Genomic DNA, 17,746 nt, shown 5'->3' with positions numbered 1-17,746 from the left:
ATTTTTATAATAACAAATTTATATTATAATACTTCTTTGTGGACTTTGTACATGTACTTTTATACACGTCCAAAGAATTATGTATTTACATTTAACATTATATCAAATGTTATAAACTAATAATATAATTATTAATTACGTAAAAGATTAACTATATAAATATCGTTTACAATTATTTTTAATATCACTGTCAATTTTTACGTATTAATTTGTTACTAAATATTTGACGTTTCCATGTTAAATTCGGCATAAGTGTTTCTTCAACAAATGTTAGTTCATTGTTTCCATTAACCAACAAAATAGAATGAGTTCGTGTACAATATCCATCAGTTGATACAAAGATTGAGCTGAGTTCCTTATATCCTTTTGAACAACGTTTTTGCAATTCAGGATCTGGCAAATATCTGGAAATTAAAAGAATAATGTGTTAATAACAACATAAATTATAATTGTTTAAAAAATTATGCATACCTTTCTTTTGATTTCAAAAATTTCAGAAGTTCTTCAATCAGAGTCATTTGTCTTGACACCTTAATATCCTTAACAATATTTTTGAAAATTTCTTTTCCTACTTCAACTTTTTTATATGGAATATCAAGACCACTATTACCAAAACCTAAGATATTGTCTTGACTTGAGTTAGGTCCTGTTGAATTATGAGAACTGCTCAGATACTTAACATCTGCATTCCTAAATGAATTAAAACATATATTAAAATTTTAATTAATTTATATATTAATTAAAGAAAATGTATATTATTTAAAAAAATATATAAATTTATATAAGTATATATAAATTTTTGAAGTATATAATATATTTTATAAATAAAGTATATATATATATATAATACTTTGATTATTAAGATTTTTTTGATTATAAAAATATTATAAATTTATTCACATACTGTAAATCTATTAAAACCAAAATAAAAGGATTATATATTTGATTTTCATTATTCTTCTTGTATAATTTGTCTAAATATGAAAGTGCAGAATCATTTGATGTAACAAAATTAGGCACTAAAAATCCTCGTCCTTGTTTTGGTATATTAGTTGAACTTGCTTCATTAGATAAATTTAAAACAACACCAGCTTTTCCTGTTAATGACATTGCTAGCCAAGTCCCACCTTCTTTTCCAGGCTCCATATCAGTACCTAATAATATATAAATTATAATGATTTCTAATTTGGAATTAATTATTCAATAATATATTAAGATAAACATTTTGTACAATATATACATATATATTACTATATATATAAATTTAGCATGTAATTAATTTCAAATGTACATACCTCCTAAACATAATGGATGATGTTCCCAATAATGAGCTGGTAATGCTGGACGTTTAAAATCTTCATCTCGGTTTGAGACCAAAATCAATCGATATGACTCAGAATCAGCATTAGGATTACGATAAATAAATAAAATACACATAGTTGTAACAAATTACTTAAATACTACAGAGCAATATCTGCTTATATTACAGGCTTTTGTTTTATACCTCTTTTATTGTATGTCATTGATAAGATTAAACACTTTTTAATCATAAATTAAGATAACGTTTTGTTCATTGATAACTGAAGATAAGCTAGTAAGACATCAACATACATTTACATGAAACATGTAAATTGAAATTACATTTTACAATCTATAAATTTAATTTTTTGAAATAAAAGGTAAAATTATGAAAAAAGTAAAATAATGCTCATAATTTTAATTATATTTATATACAGTTTTCCCTCTAAATAAACAGCACACTCGGGTCCGGTTAATTGCTTAATAAGATTCAAATATGTTATTCTGCTTGATTTTGTTCTTGAATGGGACAAAGAAAAACACGGAAAACGAGCGAGAGGCTTGACATAGCGGCAAATCAGAAACTGATTGGTCGAGTAACATATAAGACGTCAGGATCGCTAATAATAAAGTGAGAAAGCATTATATATATTGTATTCATCTTTTACTAAACGCTGTCATTGTTCATTAGACCACAAAAATGTATGGCTCCTTGCTTTCACAAACCTATTCGAGTCAGAAACCAGTTGCTTATTTCGAAGAAAAATTATACTATGTAATAATAATTTCTGCACTTTAAAAGCCTAAGCAGATGTATTTTATAACATTGATAAAACCGAAAAATGTTTATTAATATTACCTATCAGTAACTTTGATGTCAGCTTACAAAATAAAATATTTTATTATATAACTACATAGATTTTATTGATCACCATTTATGTTACTTCGCATTTTGTTTCTTAATAGTTACTATAGTATATAAATAAAAACAATCAAATAAATAATACAACTTATTTTATATTATATTATATTTTTAAAAAGAATTTTAGACTCAGATCCGTTAACAGTAATAATAATTAATGTTACTGATTTTTTGAGCAAAAAAAGAAGTAAATATGTCTTATGTAGAACATGGACCTCGAATTTTTTTAGCTAGTAAACGTAATTCAGGAACACCTTTGATGTATGGTGACTATGTTTTACCGAAGAAACGTTTAGAAGGTCGATTAAAATTACATGATTCTTGTTCAGATATCAGAGCATGGAGTCCAAATTCTTTAGAAAATTCACGTTACTTTCGTGAACTTAATGAACATGACTCATCAGTATGTATTCAATTAAACAAAATATTCATATCAAAGAAAAACATTCTCACTATGTATTTTCTTCCAGATGGGAAAAATAATACCATTTAATGTAATTATTGATAATATTATTCAACTCAATCCAAAAGCACAAAATGAACTTCAGATAGTTAAAAAAGAACTTAAAAAATATAAAACTCTTAAACTTACCACTCAACAAGAAGAACAGTTACAAAATTTAGTAAGTTTTTAAACAATTTACTTTGTATATTACTCTTCTATATAATAACTTAAAATTAAAGTTAAAAGTAATTTAATAATGTAATATTATTTTTTAGGATAACATTTCAAAAATAAAAGAATTACCACAGAAAAACAATTATACAACTAGAGTTCTAAAAGGTGCATTTTTCAATATCAGTAAATCAGATCCTATAATTCAGTCAAATTTGTTATCAATCCATACACCTTGTAAAAGAAATTTACAGTCTAACACAAGAAATGTATCAGTTATAACAAACCAATATAATCAATTATATTCTTATTCTTTAACTATGTTTGATCCACCTTTGAAAAATTATAATTTAACACCATCATGTGGGTCTACTGTAAGATCACTTCCTTCTGCAGGTAAAATGATACAAAAATGTATTAAAAAATTTTTTATTTTCTAAATTCTTATTTGTATCTTAATTTTGTAGATTACAATAAAAAGACATCATCTTGGATAGAATATATTGATGTAGCTGTACAAGTAGTATATCATAATCAATCTATTAGTACTATAATTAAAATTATTTAAATAAATGTAATATTTACTTACAGGTAAACACAGAAACACATGATATAGAAATACAAATTGACGATGAAGTTGATAAATATCTAAACAAAATTATTACGATATCTGTATGAAAATAATTGTGCTTTTTGTCATTTAAACAATATATTTTTATATAAATATTATTCTATCTAGGCAATGTCACAAACATCATTCACATCAAAATTCAGTAATGAAGATAACAGCGCAGATCTAGACAAAAATAGTTCACAAACAAATAATCACAAGGAACAAAGTTTTGAATGTGATGCTTCTTGCAGTAATAGTTCACAGGATATTGAAAGTCTAACAGAGTCTGACATTGAAATGGGAACAGAATCTGATTTTGATCTACATAATAGCGTTCATAAAGGGATTATCATCCAGAAAGATTCTGAAATTATTGTTTTGAAAAATGAACTCTGCGTATGATATATCAACTTAATAATTTATATATATATTTATATATATTTATATTATAATTTATACAATTGTATTTAATTTCTAGGTAAGAGATGCTGAGTTAGAAGAATTACATGATATGAATAAACATTTGGAGGTTTTACTAAAAGAAAAAGAAAGTTGCATATACACCCAACAAGGAAATCTCAAAGCAAGTATATAAAATACAATTTTGTAGAATAATACTAAAGTATGTCGTATGACAAAATTGAAGTCAATTAATACCTAATAATAGTAGTAGTTCATTTTCAGTCTTCTGGTCAGAAGGAATTTGGTTCACAATTATTTTCCCTATTTCCTTGCGTTCTCACTTATTCATTTACACACACATCCACTCACTCAGACACACAATTTTCTAAATAACATATTTACTTTCTATCATCTATTTAATTATTAATTATTATTATATGTCTATTTTCTGTTATCTATTACACAAATCTTTACCTACTTACCTCTTCACTCTTTTCTTTTTTTCTTTCCCAATTTCCTCACCAAGTTGATAACCCTATCTTTTCCTCTTTTGTTGGCTATCTCTCCTATACCAAATCTGCTTTCTAATTCCACTCTTTTTTCATGTGCTCTAAATTTCCGTATTTGTCGCCACAAAGGTTACATTTCTTTCTTTCACTCTCTTACCAATAGATATTCCACCTCTCCATCAATCCGCATCTCACTAGTGTCAGTAATAATACTTGATAATAATTATGCAGATGTTACATGAGAAATTATATAAATTGGATCATGAACGTAATTGCGAAGTGGAGGATTTGAAAAAGAAGGTAATATGTTTATATATTATTTTATATATTATCTTTATATTATTCCATTTTGAAAATTCTATCTTCTTTTCTTTTTATAACTTTATAGTTATAAATTGTTTTTATAAATTTTCTTTTTCTAGCTTTATAGTTACAAATATTTAATGGAACAACTCAAACAAGATTTAAATGAGAAATGTGAAAGTTGTTATATATATTCTGAAGAAATTGAAAAACTTCAATTATATGTCAAAGAAACAACAACATTACGATTAGAAAAAGAGTTACTCTTAGTTAGTTATCACACATATCTAATATCAAGGATTAATTTTCAAATAAAAAATTATATATTCTTACTGTATTGCAGAAAAAGATACAAGAAATGGAACAATTAGTAGAAAAAGCAGAAAAATATAATATAATGCTAGATCAATTAAAGAATGTCTTAGAAGAAAGAGACGAACTTAAAAAACAAAATTATGAACAGAATTGTATAGTAACAAATCAAGAAGAAAAGCTAAATCAACTGTTAAAAGTGATCGAAGAACTGTCTATTCCATATAATGAACAAGTACACTATTTTTATTATACTTATTAAATGCCTTATTCACACCTAATTATATACATTTACACGATTATGAATAATTATAATGTCAATTACGTTAGATGGAGGCAAAGAATATGTTAGAAGTTTTAAAAACTGAAATTCAAGATAAAGATATTAAAATTGCTCAATATAAAGAGCAATTGGTTTCTATGAAACAAGAAATTAGTGATTTTTTCAATAAGTTAAAATATGTTCTAAATAATTTAGAAGAGCTTAATGGCGTCTGTGAAGAAATTTGTAATTGTTCAAAATGTAGCTTGGATATTGGTGAAGAAGCAAATAATATACTGTATAATATAAACATCATTATAACAAGATTTCAAAGTTATAAAATAGAAAGTCAAAATCTCTTACAACAAATTGGAGATCTAAAGCACTATATAGAAAATGATAAACTAGAAACTTTCTTTGATCAAAATTTAAAATATATGATTTGTGAAAAACTTTCTTGTGACTCTGAAGTGGATTCAAAAAATACAAGTAATGCTGTTATTTAAAACATACATAATAATATATAGTGCATTATATACTTATATATATATGAGTCACATATCACACATTTTCTATATTATAAGTGAAATCAATATTATGTGATTTATATGATATCATAATAATATTATATATATATATATACAATACATATATAATATATAATATATTATGTATAATTATACATGCGTATATATATGTAAATATTTTGTATATGTAGTTGAAGACAGTGTTATTGCATTCAATGTAGAGCAAGATATGACTAATTCAAATGAAATAGAATTTGACAATATTTCTAACGCAGTTAATAATAAAAATTTATTAAGTGAAATAGCAAATAATTTAGATTCTTGTGGACTTCAAAAGGTAATACATTTCATTGACCCAATCTTTTGTTTAAAAAATATAACAACATATTACAATATTTTAATTTTATTTTAATTTAATTTTAATTTAACATTATAATTTTATTTTAATGCCATATTATAATTTGTTGAAAACAAATAACAACATTTAATAGGAATATCACAATTATACCATTAAATTAAGTAGAAAAGATGTCATAGATAATATAGAAAAGGAAATCATTGAATATTTTACACATTTTTTAATTAAGTTACGTTCTCTTACACAAAAGTTACAAATATATGTAGAAATCGAACGTCCCGTCATAATTAAACAAACTTATTATTTTTATGAAATTCTGAAAGATACACAATCAGCTATCAATGTTTCTCAAGGTAATTTAAACTTTTGGTTTGTGTTTTTACACATGTATATGTATATGAGCATATTAATTTTTTTGCTAGATATAACTTTGAAGAAACAACTAATTTCTGAATTATATAACCAGCATAAAAAAGAAAATAAGAAATATGATTCTTGTATTAAACAGCTTCCTAATGATCTATTACACGTACAAAATAAGATAAATGAATGTATTGAAAACATATTGTATCAGTTATTAAATGAAATATTACATACAGAGGAAACATATTTATATGATGAAAAAATTAATAAAGCTATCGAAATACATTTGAAATCTTGTATCAATAAAATAAATACAGCTCTACAAGGTAATTTTTAGATGTTTAAATTCCATTATATTATAATTTCAGTTATATTTTATGTATAAAATTATATATTTGTAGTATTTTAATTATTTACTAATAGCAGTACTTCTAAATGATTAATTCCTTCCACGATCATAATAAATATTAATTATATATACAGTATTGCTGTTTTACACGAAAAATTATGTTAAGGTGCTGGAGATCAACACATACAGATAACTGAAACAATCGAAGAACAACAGAAGGAATTAAAAAGAAAAAGTTTAGAAATAGCTCAATTGAAAGAAGTAGTACAACAGCAAAGAGGAGAAGGTATTGGTTTAAATGAAGAAAATATAAAAATTAAAGAACAGTTATCAAAAATAACTACAGCACTTAATAAAAAGGACGATCATGTATTGAAGTTAGAACAACAACTTGAGATACTTAAAAGTGAATTATTTATATATGATAAAGATTGTAATGCATTAAAAAAAGAAAACAACAATTTAGAAAATATAACAAATAGATTATCAAAAGAATGTCGAGAGAGTAAGAAACAATTAATAATAAAAATTGAACAAGTTAAAAATTTATCAGAGCAAGTTCGTGAACTTCTTGAAACTAAAAACCTAAAGACTACTTTAGAAAATAAGATTAAAGAAATAGAGAAAAGGTAATGCTTCTATTTGTTTTATAAAAGAAGAAATATTTTTTATAATATTAATTATTATTTTATATTATCTTTTAATTACTAACATTTTTTGTAGATTGAGTAATTTACAATTTGAAAATTATGAATTAGAAAAGAATATTATTCAATCCAATATGATCATTTCCACAAAAGAAGAAGCTATAACTACTTTGAAAAATAAAGTTAATGCAAGTAATAATATTTTGTCACAAAAAATTGGTGAATACAAAAATGCAATGGAACAAAAACATCATGAAATCATAAAATTGGAAGATGAAAATATTTTATTAAATGAAAAGCTGAAAGATGTTGAACATAAACTTACAGAAATGAATGTAATAATTGTATCCCTAACTGAACAAAATGATAAAATTAATATCATATATACAATGCAAGAGGATCTTGCAAAATTGGATAAATATGAAAAAAAATTAAAAGTTGAACTCAGTAATTTAAGAACACAACTTATAAATGATCAAAATAGTAACAAAAAACTTGATAATAGCTTAGACATATATCTACATGAAAATGAAATATTAGAAAAAAATGTGGAATATTGGAAAAATGAAAACTCTGAATTATTAATTAGACTGCATAATGAAGTAATGGAAGAAAATCTAAAAAGCAAATTGTATACTCTTTCCAATCAAATATATGAAAGACTATTAAGTCTTCAAAATCTATCTAATTTAGAAAAAGATTCATCGAATAGTAAATTTATTAAAAAATTACATGATCAGTACATAGTTAGTAGTTTTTGAGATATGTTTTATTTCTTATTAACTATGTATTAATATATCTATTTTATTTTTAGATTCATCAAGATGAAATAATAGAGTTAACTGTAAATAATAGAATAAAAAATTTCAAACTAGAATATAAAGATCTAAAACGAGAAGTAAAAGAAGCTGAAATAGAAAAAATCGATGTACAATTGCCGAATAATGTAAATATAAAAAAAGTGCCTGAAAATAATTGCATAACATTTGAGCGATCCAATTCTCCAAATAATTTATTAGTGGAACATACGAACATACGATTTATTGATAAGATGGAACATACGAAAAGTGAACATAATGAAAACCAAAATGAAATAATGAATAGAGATTGTGAAATAAAACATCCTAAAGAAATTATTAAACATTTAATACAAGAAAATGCTGAGCTTCGTGCTATCCTTAAAGTAGCTATTACTTAATATTATTATAGCAAGTATATTATTTCTATTACTACATTATGCTCAATTATTTTATATTAGATGATACTTTTACTTTAATACTTTTACAATGTTACATAGTCTCAGATGGAAGAATATCAAGACAAAATAATATTAATGAAAAAAAACTATGACAGTAGTTTAAATGCAGTTTGTGAAAGGCACAAAGCGAACGTTGAAATTTTGCAAAAACAATTTGAAGATGACATGAAGAGTGAAAAAATGTTTGACTCAGAAAATTGGTTATTAGTATGTAACTGCACATTCATGTAATGAAACATTTAATTGAGGATAATTACATGCTTTTAGTCATTGAATATGAAAGAATTAATGGAACTACATGAACAGATAACTGTAATTATAAACAACAGCTCTGATGTAATTCATATGGAAAATGAAAATCAATGTTTATATGATAATGCTCAACAGGAATTTTATGCAACACTAAATGAAGCGGAGAAAAAATTCCAAATTCTACCCATAAATGTACATGAAGAAGGTAATACAAATAATATTTAAAATAAGTAGTAAATAATATAGCTCCATTGATATATTCATTTAAAGAATCAATGTACAAAAGAATAATATCATCAATTTCGAAAGAAAGAAATTCACATATACAAAATGAATGGCAATTTATGCCATTTTTGGGTGATGCTCAAAAGTATCGAACTTTACAAACACAAGATTATAAATCAAATTTGGGACATAACTTTGGGTAAATTGTTAAATATATCACCCTGCATTAAATATCATTAAACTGTACCATAAAAATTATGTTATAGGTATCACAATGGCGAAGAAAAATCTCCAGAATTAGAAAACAAATCTAAGAAAGACAAACAAATTGAAAAAGATTTCACTGTATATTTATTCTTTTAAATTTGTGTTTTTCTTTTTAGTTATATTTATTTTATTCTAATACATACTTTTATTTTCAGTTTGATCAACAAAGATGGAATTTTATTAATCAGTGTAGTGCATACCATAAATTGAGTAATATATATGAATATACATTTCCTACGAATTAATATTATTGAAGTCTTTCAAGATAAATTTCTTTAAATAAAAAAAATATATTCGTTCTTTTACTTAAATAATAAATTTGTAAAGATTTTTTATAAGATGTTTATTCTGAATTTTAACATTGTAATGACTTCCTTACTGTAATTTATTATCTTATAAATTACGTAATTAATGATATACATTTAAGCTAAACACGTAACAAACATATAAACACATATAAAACTAAACGTTTAACATTCAAATGAGAAGTAATTGCAATAAATTTTTATAAAAAATATAAAATCTCATTATTTGTAATAAAAATTTGATTTATATAGAATAAATGGTTTAAAAAGTACATTGTATCTTTTTATAAATAAATATATTTTTTAATTTGAAGTTAAATTATATGTAAAGAATATTTAAATATTGCAATAAAGATTTATTCTTTGAAGAACATGTTACAAACATATAAGAACAATAAAAATATACATTTAATATAATATTATTAAACTTACATATTTTTCTAATATTTATTAACATACAGATATTAAAAAATTTATATTGCTACTCATATTTTACATTTTGCAACTTCTATATTTTTCTTTGTTATACAGAAGTTACTTCGGATTTCGAATTAATACGTAATAAATTAACAATTTTATCACAATTTGTTACAAAGTCAAAGGCACTGTTATATGTCAAAATTTCGTTTTCTAGTTCTTTAAGTTTTGTTATACCATTTTTATGAATTTTTAAGTTTTTCTTTTTATATCTAACTGCTGTGATCATTTTATCTAAAGTATAATGCAGCCATAAAATATTTGTATAGGGTTCAAATGCTTGCCAATTGTTCCTAAAATAACGCGCAAACAATAAATACGCAATTTAATAAGTGAATAATGAAAATTAATATATGGAAATTAATATACTTAAAAACTTACTTAACTTTATCCCTCATCAAACGATATATTTCAAATTGATATTCGCCCTGAGCTGTAAACAATGTAGGATCTGATGCGAGGTCATTAAATACACTACATCCTTGATACTTGACTCTTGAAAGGGTGAAATCTATAATAGACACCTAAAACCAGAAATTCAATATGTTTTTCAATTTAATTTAAAAAGAGAAATCTCACAATTAGCTGGAATTGAAAATGGTCTTCTGTGTATACCTTCACACCTTTACTAATTAGTTCAATGTTTTTTTGCCCAATCTTATAATGTACATAATCTTCATTTGCCGATGATATTAATATATTTCCCCAATGTAAGTCCCTGTGTTCAAATTCAATAGCCTTTTCTGCAACTGCTAATGCTAATGCAGCCTATTAAAAAATACTAAATATAACTATTCAGGTTGATGAAAAATTAAATGTAAGTTGACTTGCTAGTTTAATTATCATATGAGATTAGTTGTACGTTATATTTAAAAATGAAAAAAAACACAATAATTCGTATATGACAATGAAACTTAGAAATGAATGTTAATATACTTAAAATTCTTACAATGTTAGGCACATTATAATAACAACCTGTATAAACAAAATATGAGCTTCTTCTGCAGTATTAAATACAAACGCTTCTAAATCTTGACCTCCATGTCCAAGTTCGAGAACAATGTATAATTGATCATCATTAAACATTGACGGACAGTCATTATCAGAATGTTTCTCTTCATCATAGATATTCCACAATTCTATAAGTCTTTCTGGATATTTTCCTTTTATACATTTAATATCTTTTACTTCTACAAATCCATCAGTATTGTACCTGGTGTTGAATCTTAAATTGTGCAATTCCCTAAAATTTTTTTATTAAAAGATTAGTATCATAATGAATTTTAATATTCATTATAACTAACAAATTGTAATTATAATTACATTGCAATTACAATTTCTGATAATATCTCATGAAATTTTTTTTGTGGTTCTCCATTTACATAATCACTACCTTCTATAGGAATAATCTTTATAACAGATTTTTTATTTTCTTGTTCATAAAGAAAAACTTCACCATATACACCTTCTCCAATTTTTCGACAGTGTTCCAGGTATCTAAATAAATTATTATATTACTATTCTCTAACAATTTCATTATATATACATATACTTACGAATCAGAAAAGTATGTTGTAAATGGTATATAATCTTTTTGTAAACATCTCTGTAAAATAACTTCTCTAGCTGTTGAAACTACATGTTCTTCAGTAACTTGGATATCACTGTCATTATTTTGAATGTTACATATAGAAGATTTTTGAGGGTCTGTATGCAAATATATGAATATAATGATAAAAACTTTATTAAAAATTAAATTTAATGATATGACTTACTATTTAATAATGTAAATCTCTGACTCTTAACAGGAACAATACCATAGACTTCAAGAAATGATGCATCTTCAATAGATTTCACTGTTTTATGAATTGGAACTACACGAACTGATATCCTTTTTGAAACACGTGTGAGATTGGTGGAATCACAAGTTTTACCTTTGTTATTAATCAATTCATATTCTGATTTATTAATTATCTCATTAGTTGTTCGTAATTTTGTATTACTATCGTTCTTTTTTATGCAGCTTTGTATAATTCCTACATATATGACAAATTAAATTAATATCATTATAATATATATTTAGAAAATTGTTATTTATATTATACTTTTAAGACCTACCCATTTACAACATATTTACAAAATAATGTATATCTTGTTCATTTTTTAAATAGAAAAGCATTTTTAGAATAAAAACTTATTTTAAAGTAATGGATACTTAAAAAATAAAAAATATATAAAAAGTATAAAATATGAAATAAACCATGTATATTATATCATAAAAAACATAAAATATTAATATTTCAGGTTAATGAATTTTACAGTAATATTTTGTTTTGTCAAATAAAGACACAACATTCAAATGTTTGCATGATCACATATGTATTACATTAAATTTTCTCTGTTAACATTACAACAAAATCAATATAATGTATAATCTATTAAATCAAAAAATTTTAATTACAAAATGTATAAAAAATGTCTTTTTGATCATTGCATAATTACCTTGTGTTTGCATATTTAAAATATCCTGAACACTATATCTCCATTTTTTACCTTTGCCAACAGATAATTTATCCAGATTAAATTCAGTTTGTAAATTGTGCAAAATTGACAAAGATCTTGCCCAAGATTTGCCTGGTTTTAAATAAACATGTTCTCCAACTATTCTATGAGCATTATTAGTACATTTCTCTGTTATATTTTCTAAAACTGATAATTCCTTTCGTGATAATATCATTTCTCTTTCAGTGTTTGTCTTTTCTAAATGTATCTGTTTTTTCTTCAGTTCTGTACTATTATCACAATCTTCTGCAATACTAACTAAATCAAGATCCCATTTAGTATATTTTTTTCTTTTTGTAACTCTAATGGAATCTTGCAATTGCTTCAAAACTACATGAGATTCACCACATTTTCTACTACTGTCTACAGAAGAATGGTTTATATTTAATACACTGTCTCTGCTTGACAGAATTTTTCCATCTACATTTGCTATATCATTGTTTTTATCATCAGATGATGAATCTGATTTCGTCAATTTAATCGGGACTGAAGTTGTAAGTAATTCTTCCTGTGACTTATTGAATGTTACTTTTTTATCAGTACTTATATTTGCAGTAGATGTTTTATTTAATTTAATAAAATCAGAGTGTCCCTCGTTATTTAATACAGTACTTTTTTCATTTATCACTAAATTATTAATAGATAGTTTTACTATATCATTCACTCCGATATCATTGCCTAATGGAGTTTGAATACTTCCATTGGTATCATCAAATAAAGAACGTGACATATTTGCATCATTAGAGAATCTTAAGATATGTTTGTCTATTTTTACATTTGAAGTTTTATATTCTTCTGTTAATACTGATTTATTTGATATATTATTTTTTTCAATTCTATTTCCTGGAATATTTTGAACTGAATCTCTTTTTGTTAAAAATTCTTTCTGATCACAATTCTCGCTATAACTAAGTTTAATCAATGAATCTACATCTTTTTTATCTATATTTTCAAATTGATCGAAATTATGCTTATTAAAATTAGATGTGTTTGCTAAATAACTAGATGACTTATGTTCATCTTTATATTTTTTTATTATATTTGTTTCTTTACACAAATCATCACTTATTAGTTTAGATTTTAATAAAATTTCATTATTTTCATTAAATGAGATGTTGCTTGACAACATTGTGGAATCCTTCAATTTTTCAAAATATTTAACTGGAATTGGTGATAAAGATATTAAATGTGCATTTGATCTAACAGGTCTACCATTAGGTGTACTACTGAATACATTTTCGTATTTTTTTCTAAAATCAAGTGGCGCTATGTATGGATTTGTTCCTAATTGTTCTAGTTTAATAGTACAATGTTTTATTTTTTCTTCATCATATTTTAAATTATCAATACTGATTCCACTAATTGAATGTTGATCTAATAATTGATCATTTTCTTTTAATAAATTATTTTCTATTGTATGTAACTTACTATCCCATTTTGATACAGCAGATCTGTCTAAATTAATAAAACATGGTTTTATCTCCACATTGTTACAAGATTTATCACTTTGTATATTACAAGCTTTTTCGCTGTTTTTTACAAAATATTTTTTATTATAATTTTTTTTAGATTGTTTGATATATGAATATTTAAATGGCATTTTACTGTTATTTCTCGTTTTACGCAATTTATATTTTTTATGAGATACATCTTCTTGTACCTATTCAATAATATATGGATATTTATTTAATATGTATATTTAATATGGATATTTATTTAATATGGATATTTATTTAATATACTTTTAATATGTGTATATATTAACTTATAATGTAGTTTTAATGTAAATTTAATATTATGTAGATATACTTTATAATAACAAACTTACTTTAGATTCTCCATTATTTTTGAGCACAGATACATTTTTCTTAGACATTGTTTTCTTTGTAATATGCACTTTTATCTTTCTGTATGTTGATTTACAAACTGGTTTTGTGTTAAAACTTAATGTTTTATGCAATGAAGATTGGTGATCGTTTATTTCAGATTTATTACTATCTGAACTAGTTAGTAGTATTGTATCATTATGTGCCTTTGGTATAGGTGGTAGAATTCTATTAAACAAACAATTCTATTAATAATTGTAATACAATAAAGCAATAACAAAATTTCGTACCTTGCATTTTTAATTAGTCTATCAAATGTTGTCTCAAAAGGATCATTATATAGAGAATCATTATCAACATCTTTCTCTTCAATTATATTTGAATTATCATTTAATAAAACACGATTTCTGCTCTTCATATTATCTAAAGACGAAATAACTATTTTTGGTACTGGAACTACAGCATCTTTACATTTTTTTCTTTCATAGGTTCGAATACATTTATTGACTCGTTGATTCATTTTGAACACCTTTTTATAATTTATTTATTTCTACGTAAAATCAGTTTCTCTTATTTTCGTTTAAAAAGCACAGAAATTTCACATTTCCATAATAAAAATATATCCTACTAAACAATATTATATATTACCTACTAAACAATATCATATATTTCGAAAGATTTAACATCCAAAAATGAAAGTAAATAAAATAGTAAAGTGAAATGAAAACCAGATCTTTTTACGGTTTTATTATAATACAGAAAGCGCGTTTTTTAAAATTAAAGATGGTGTATCAATGTTATGGCACTAACAGAGAAGAAACGAGAGTGCTCACGCTTATGATTCTGCTTGTTTCCGGATTAGTGCTGCACCATGCGGTCAAGTGCTGAGATTAAATAAAGCTAGTATGTGCAAGAACCTATAAAATTAGAGACCTGCCCTGTTTGATTGCAGTTTAGCATATACAAAAACCTATGTATTTAAGCTTAAAGTCAGGGATCTGTCCTGTTTAGTTGCACACTAGCATTGACAGGAATCTATTGACAAAATCGTGCAATAGTGAAACTAATTGTATGTTGCCCAAAAAAGAGAAATTAATTGTTTATTATATTTCCTTTAGAGAAATGATAATGAATCAGTGGAATGATGCAATTAATAGATGCAAATAATTTTAATCTTTTCCATACACCATTTAGATTTAACATTAATCCTCAGTACTTGGCATGTCAATTGTACTAGCGTGAATATTTTTTCATCGTCGCATGGAACCACATATTCTTTTTCCTTAGTACATACGATGGTGTTTGTTGAGACGATCTTGCATATGAGGTCATATATTTTTATTGATGAGAAATCAAACATAAGAAAATTTGAGTTTTGAGTTAAAGATCTCAACTTATCGCGGGTCTTTAAATATTTGTCGATCGCTTTGATTCTCAATTCCTCGTTTCCTTTCACTTGCATTGCCCTTTTCTACGATAAGTGCGATAAATTTAAGATCTTCAATTTCGAGAAATGGAATTGTTTCTATATCTCCATTATTGCAACACCTTTTTTCTTTTTTGGGGGGGGGGTGAGGAGGGGAAAATGCTATTACGCATGCCCAGTGACCCGCATCACTGGGTTATGTGGGAGTCGGTTGGATGTCGTTGCCATACCCATTAAAAACCCCTCCTCCTTCTTCCTCTGCTTTGAGGACAGACAACCCCGGTAAAACCTGTCGGCAGTCATCAGGGTTGTCCTTTCATGCCCCGTTGTATCTTTTTCTTCGAACAGTTACTGCTCATGTCATCTTCTCAGCCAGTTGAGAATACTGGGCTGATCTCCTTCTGCGGTTTTTCGTTGTTTTGTATTCTTGCCTTCACTGCTCCGCGTAGTTGTTGTTGCTCTCGTTCTCCTCCTTGCCTCTTCCCAGGCCCTCGATTATTGCAACACTTGGGTCCCGATTCTTATGAAATTATCGATTTGTAGAAACAAATAAAAACGTTTAATAAAGAAGAATTTAAAGGAAAACATCACAGAGTATGGTGTTGAACGCGTTGACAATGTCCAACGAGACCGCCAACGTCACCTCGCTTTGGGAAACGATAACCCCCGACACGGCTTGCACACGATTTACCGCGTCCACCGTCGAGCGGTCCCGCCGGAAGCTGTACTGGCTTTCGTGCAAACCGGGCACTCGCACTAACATATGGGCCTCCAGACAGGCGGCAATTACTCTTTCAAAGAGTTTGTTCACCTCATCTAATAGGCACACTTGCCGATCATATTACAGTGCCTTGATTCGTTTGAACTAGTCGGCAAACGATGAAAATTATTTATGTTAAAAATTATGATTAATTATGTTAATATAAATAACAAAAATAAAATTAATAAAATAAACAATAAAATTATTATTATGATAAGAAATCAAACGTATCTTTAAATGACAGATTTAACATCAGTATTCGGTAATTCATAGATGGCTTGTAATATTTGATTCTAGTAGTAAGCGTACATGTTACATTGTTGCTATTCTCAATGTTCTCGCAAGCACAGATTCGAAATTAAGTCGCTAACCCTATATGTTACACTGACTTCTAAATTTATCTCAGCTCCAAGCCTCAACTGTCATTCTATCCTTGTAAAAAGTAAATTTTAATGATTTTACGTCAGCTTCGTATATAATCGTGTTCTGATATTCCAAAAGCAAATAATAGTGGATATTTTTTGAAAAAATACAATGTCTTACTCTTCCAGATTTTAATAGATACATTTTTCCTTCTGAGATACCCCCGAATTATCCAGCGATTGCCTTTTGTTTAAATGTTTAGTATTAAAGATAATGACACGTAATGGCACGAGAAAAATAAACAAAAGGATAAAGGATAGTGTGCTAGTGTATCGCGTTTGTGTCTATATGTCGGGTTGGCGTTAGGATGGGCGTTCAATGAATCTTCACTGGAATTAGCCATCGATGCGGTGCAACAAAGGTACAGTTTATTAACACAAGTAGAGATATTACAGCGTTGGTAGTTAACCACAGCGTTTAGGTACTCGCGACACTAATGACAATGGCCTCAGGTTCGATAACGAATCCGTGGTCAACGGGATG

The 17,746-nt window shown here is 25.8% G+C and overlaps 4 protein-coding genes across 15 annotated transcripts; 2 read left to right on the top strand and 2 right to left on the bottom strand.

The window, feature by feature from the left end:
* Nucleotide 1: 1 nt before the first annotated feature.
* LOC126915658 (transport and Golgi organization protein 2) lies at nucleotides 2-1,783 on the bottom strand. Its single transcript, XM_050720522.1, has 4 exons — nucleotides 1,296-1,783; nucleotides 905-1,154; nucleotides 472-690; nucleotides 2-404 (listed from the first exon to the last, which is right to left on the bottom strand). Exons 1-4 carry the CDS (start codon nucleotides 1,435-1,437, stop codon nucleotides 191-193), a joined length of 825 nt encoding a protein of 274 aa, XP_050576479.1. The 5' UTR covers nucleotides 1,438-1,783; the 3' UTR covers nucleotides 2-190.
* Nucleotides 1,784-1,797: 14 nt separating this feature from the next.
* On the top strand, nucleotides 1,798-5,708 carry LOC126915654 (uncharacterized). 4 transcript variants are annotated; one of them, XM_050720517.1, is made up of 11 exons: nucleotides 1,819-1,930; nucleotides 2,452-2,624; nucleotides 2,692-2,844; nucleotides 2,942-3,233; nucleotides 3,305-3,357; nucleotides 3,429-3,509; nucleotides 3,577-3,846; nucleotides 3,929-4,033; nucleotides 4,593-4,661; nucleotides 4,784-4,933; nucleotides 5,008-5,708. In XM_050720517.1, the coding sequence occupies exons 2-11, from the start codon at nucleotides 2,481-2,483 to the stop codon at nucleotides 5,236-5,238; spliced, it is 1,548 nt and encodes a 515-aa protein (XP_050576474.1). In that variant the 5' UTR covers nucleotides 1,819-1,930; nucleotides 2,452-2,480; the 3' UTR covers nucleotides 5,239-5,708. The 4 variants fall into 4 exon arrangements, with proteins under 4 accessions (XP_050576476.1, XP_050576474.1, XP_050576473.1 ...); XM_050720519.1 differs by lacking the exon at nucleotides 2,452-2,624 and having other exon boundaries at nucleotides 1,798-1,930; XM_050720516.1 differs by lacking the exon at nucleotides 1,819-1,930 and having other exon boundaries at nucleotides 2,415-2,624.
* A 199-nt stretch (nucleotides 5,709-5,907) lies between these two features.
* LOC126915650 (repetitive organellar protein-like) lies at nucleotides 5,908-9,822 on the top strand. Of its 7 annotated transcripts, XM_050720507.1 has the most exons (12): nucleotides 5,908-6,102; nucleotides 6,257-6,476; nucleotides 6,546-6,812; nucleotides 7,002-7,464; nucleotides 7,559-8,228; nucleotides 8,297-8,665; nucleotides 8,780-8,947; nucleotides 9,008-9,052; nucleotides 9,128-9,197; nucleotides 9,263-9,416; nucleotides 9,484-9,562; nucleotides 9,640-9,822. In XM_050720507.1, exons 1-12 carry the CDS (start codon nucleotides 5,908-5,910, stop codon nucleotides 9,727-9,729), a joined length of 2,790 nt encoding a protein of 929 aa, XP_050576464.1. In that variant the 3' UTR covers nucleotides 9,730-9,822. The 7 variants fall into 7 exon arrangements, with proteins under 7 accessions (XP_050576464.1, XP_050576463.1, XP_050576469.1 ...); XM_050720506.1 differs by having other exon boundaries at nucleotides 9,008-9,197; XM_050720512.1 differs by lacking the exons at nucleotides 9,263-9,416; nucleotides 9,484-9,562.
* A 302-nt stretch (nucleotides 9,823-10,124) lies between these two features.
* Nucleotides 10,125-16,828, bottom strand: LOC126915649 (uncharacterized). 3 transcript variants are annotated; one of them, XM_050720504.1, is made up of 10 exons: nucleotides 14,945-16,229; nucleotides 14,657-14,882; nucleotides 12,769-14,488; nucleotides 12,042-12,302; nucleotides 11,823-11,973; nucleotides 11,590-11,763; nucleotides 11,242-11,509; nucleotides 10,882-11,034; nucleotides 10,648-10,790; nucleotides 10,125-10,559 (listed from the first exon to the last, which is right to left on the bottom strand). In XM_050720504.1, exons 1-10 carry the CDS (start codon nucleotides 15,172-15,174, stop codon nucleotides 10,313-10,315), a joined length of 3,573 nt encoding a protein of 1,190 aa, XP_050576461.1. In that variant the 5' UTR covers nucleotides 15,175-16,229; the 3' UTR covers nucleotides 10,125-10,312. The 3 variants fall into 3 exon arrangements, 2 of the variants coding, with proteins under 2 accessions (XP_050576461.1, XP_050576462.1); XR_007710282.1 differs by having other exon boundaries at nucleotides 10,495-10,559; nucleotides 10,890-11,034; nucleotides 14,945-16,828; XM_050720505.1 differs by having other exon boundaries at nucleotides 10,495-10,790; nucleotides 10,890-11,034; nucleotides 14,945-16,828.
* Nucleotides 16,829-17,746: the final 918 nt, after the last annotated feature.

This window comes from Bombus affinis, chromosome 4 (assembly GCF_024516045.1).
Source record: "Bombus affinis isolate iyBomAffi1 chromosome 4, iyBomAffi1.2, whole genome shotgun sequence".
In the NCBI taxonomy this organism is placed as follows: domain Eukaryota; kingdom Metazoa; phylum Arthropoda; class Insecta; order Hymenoptera; family Apidae; genus Bombus; species Bombus affinis.
The sequence above is the reverse complement of the archived record's forward strand: the minus strand, read 5'-3'. Positions and strand labels throughout refer to the sequence as shown.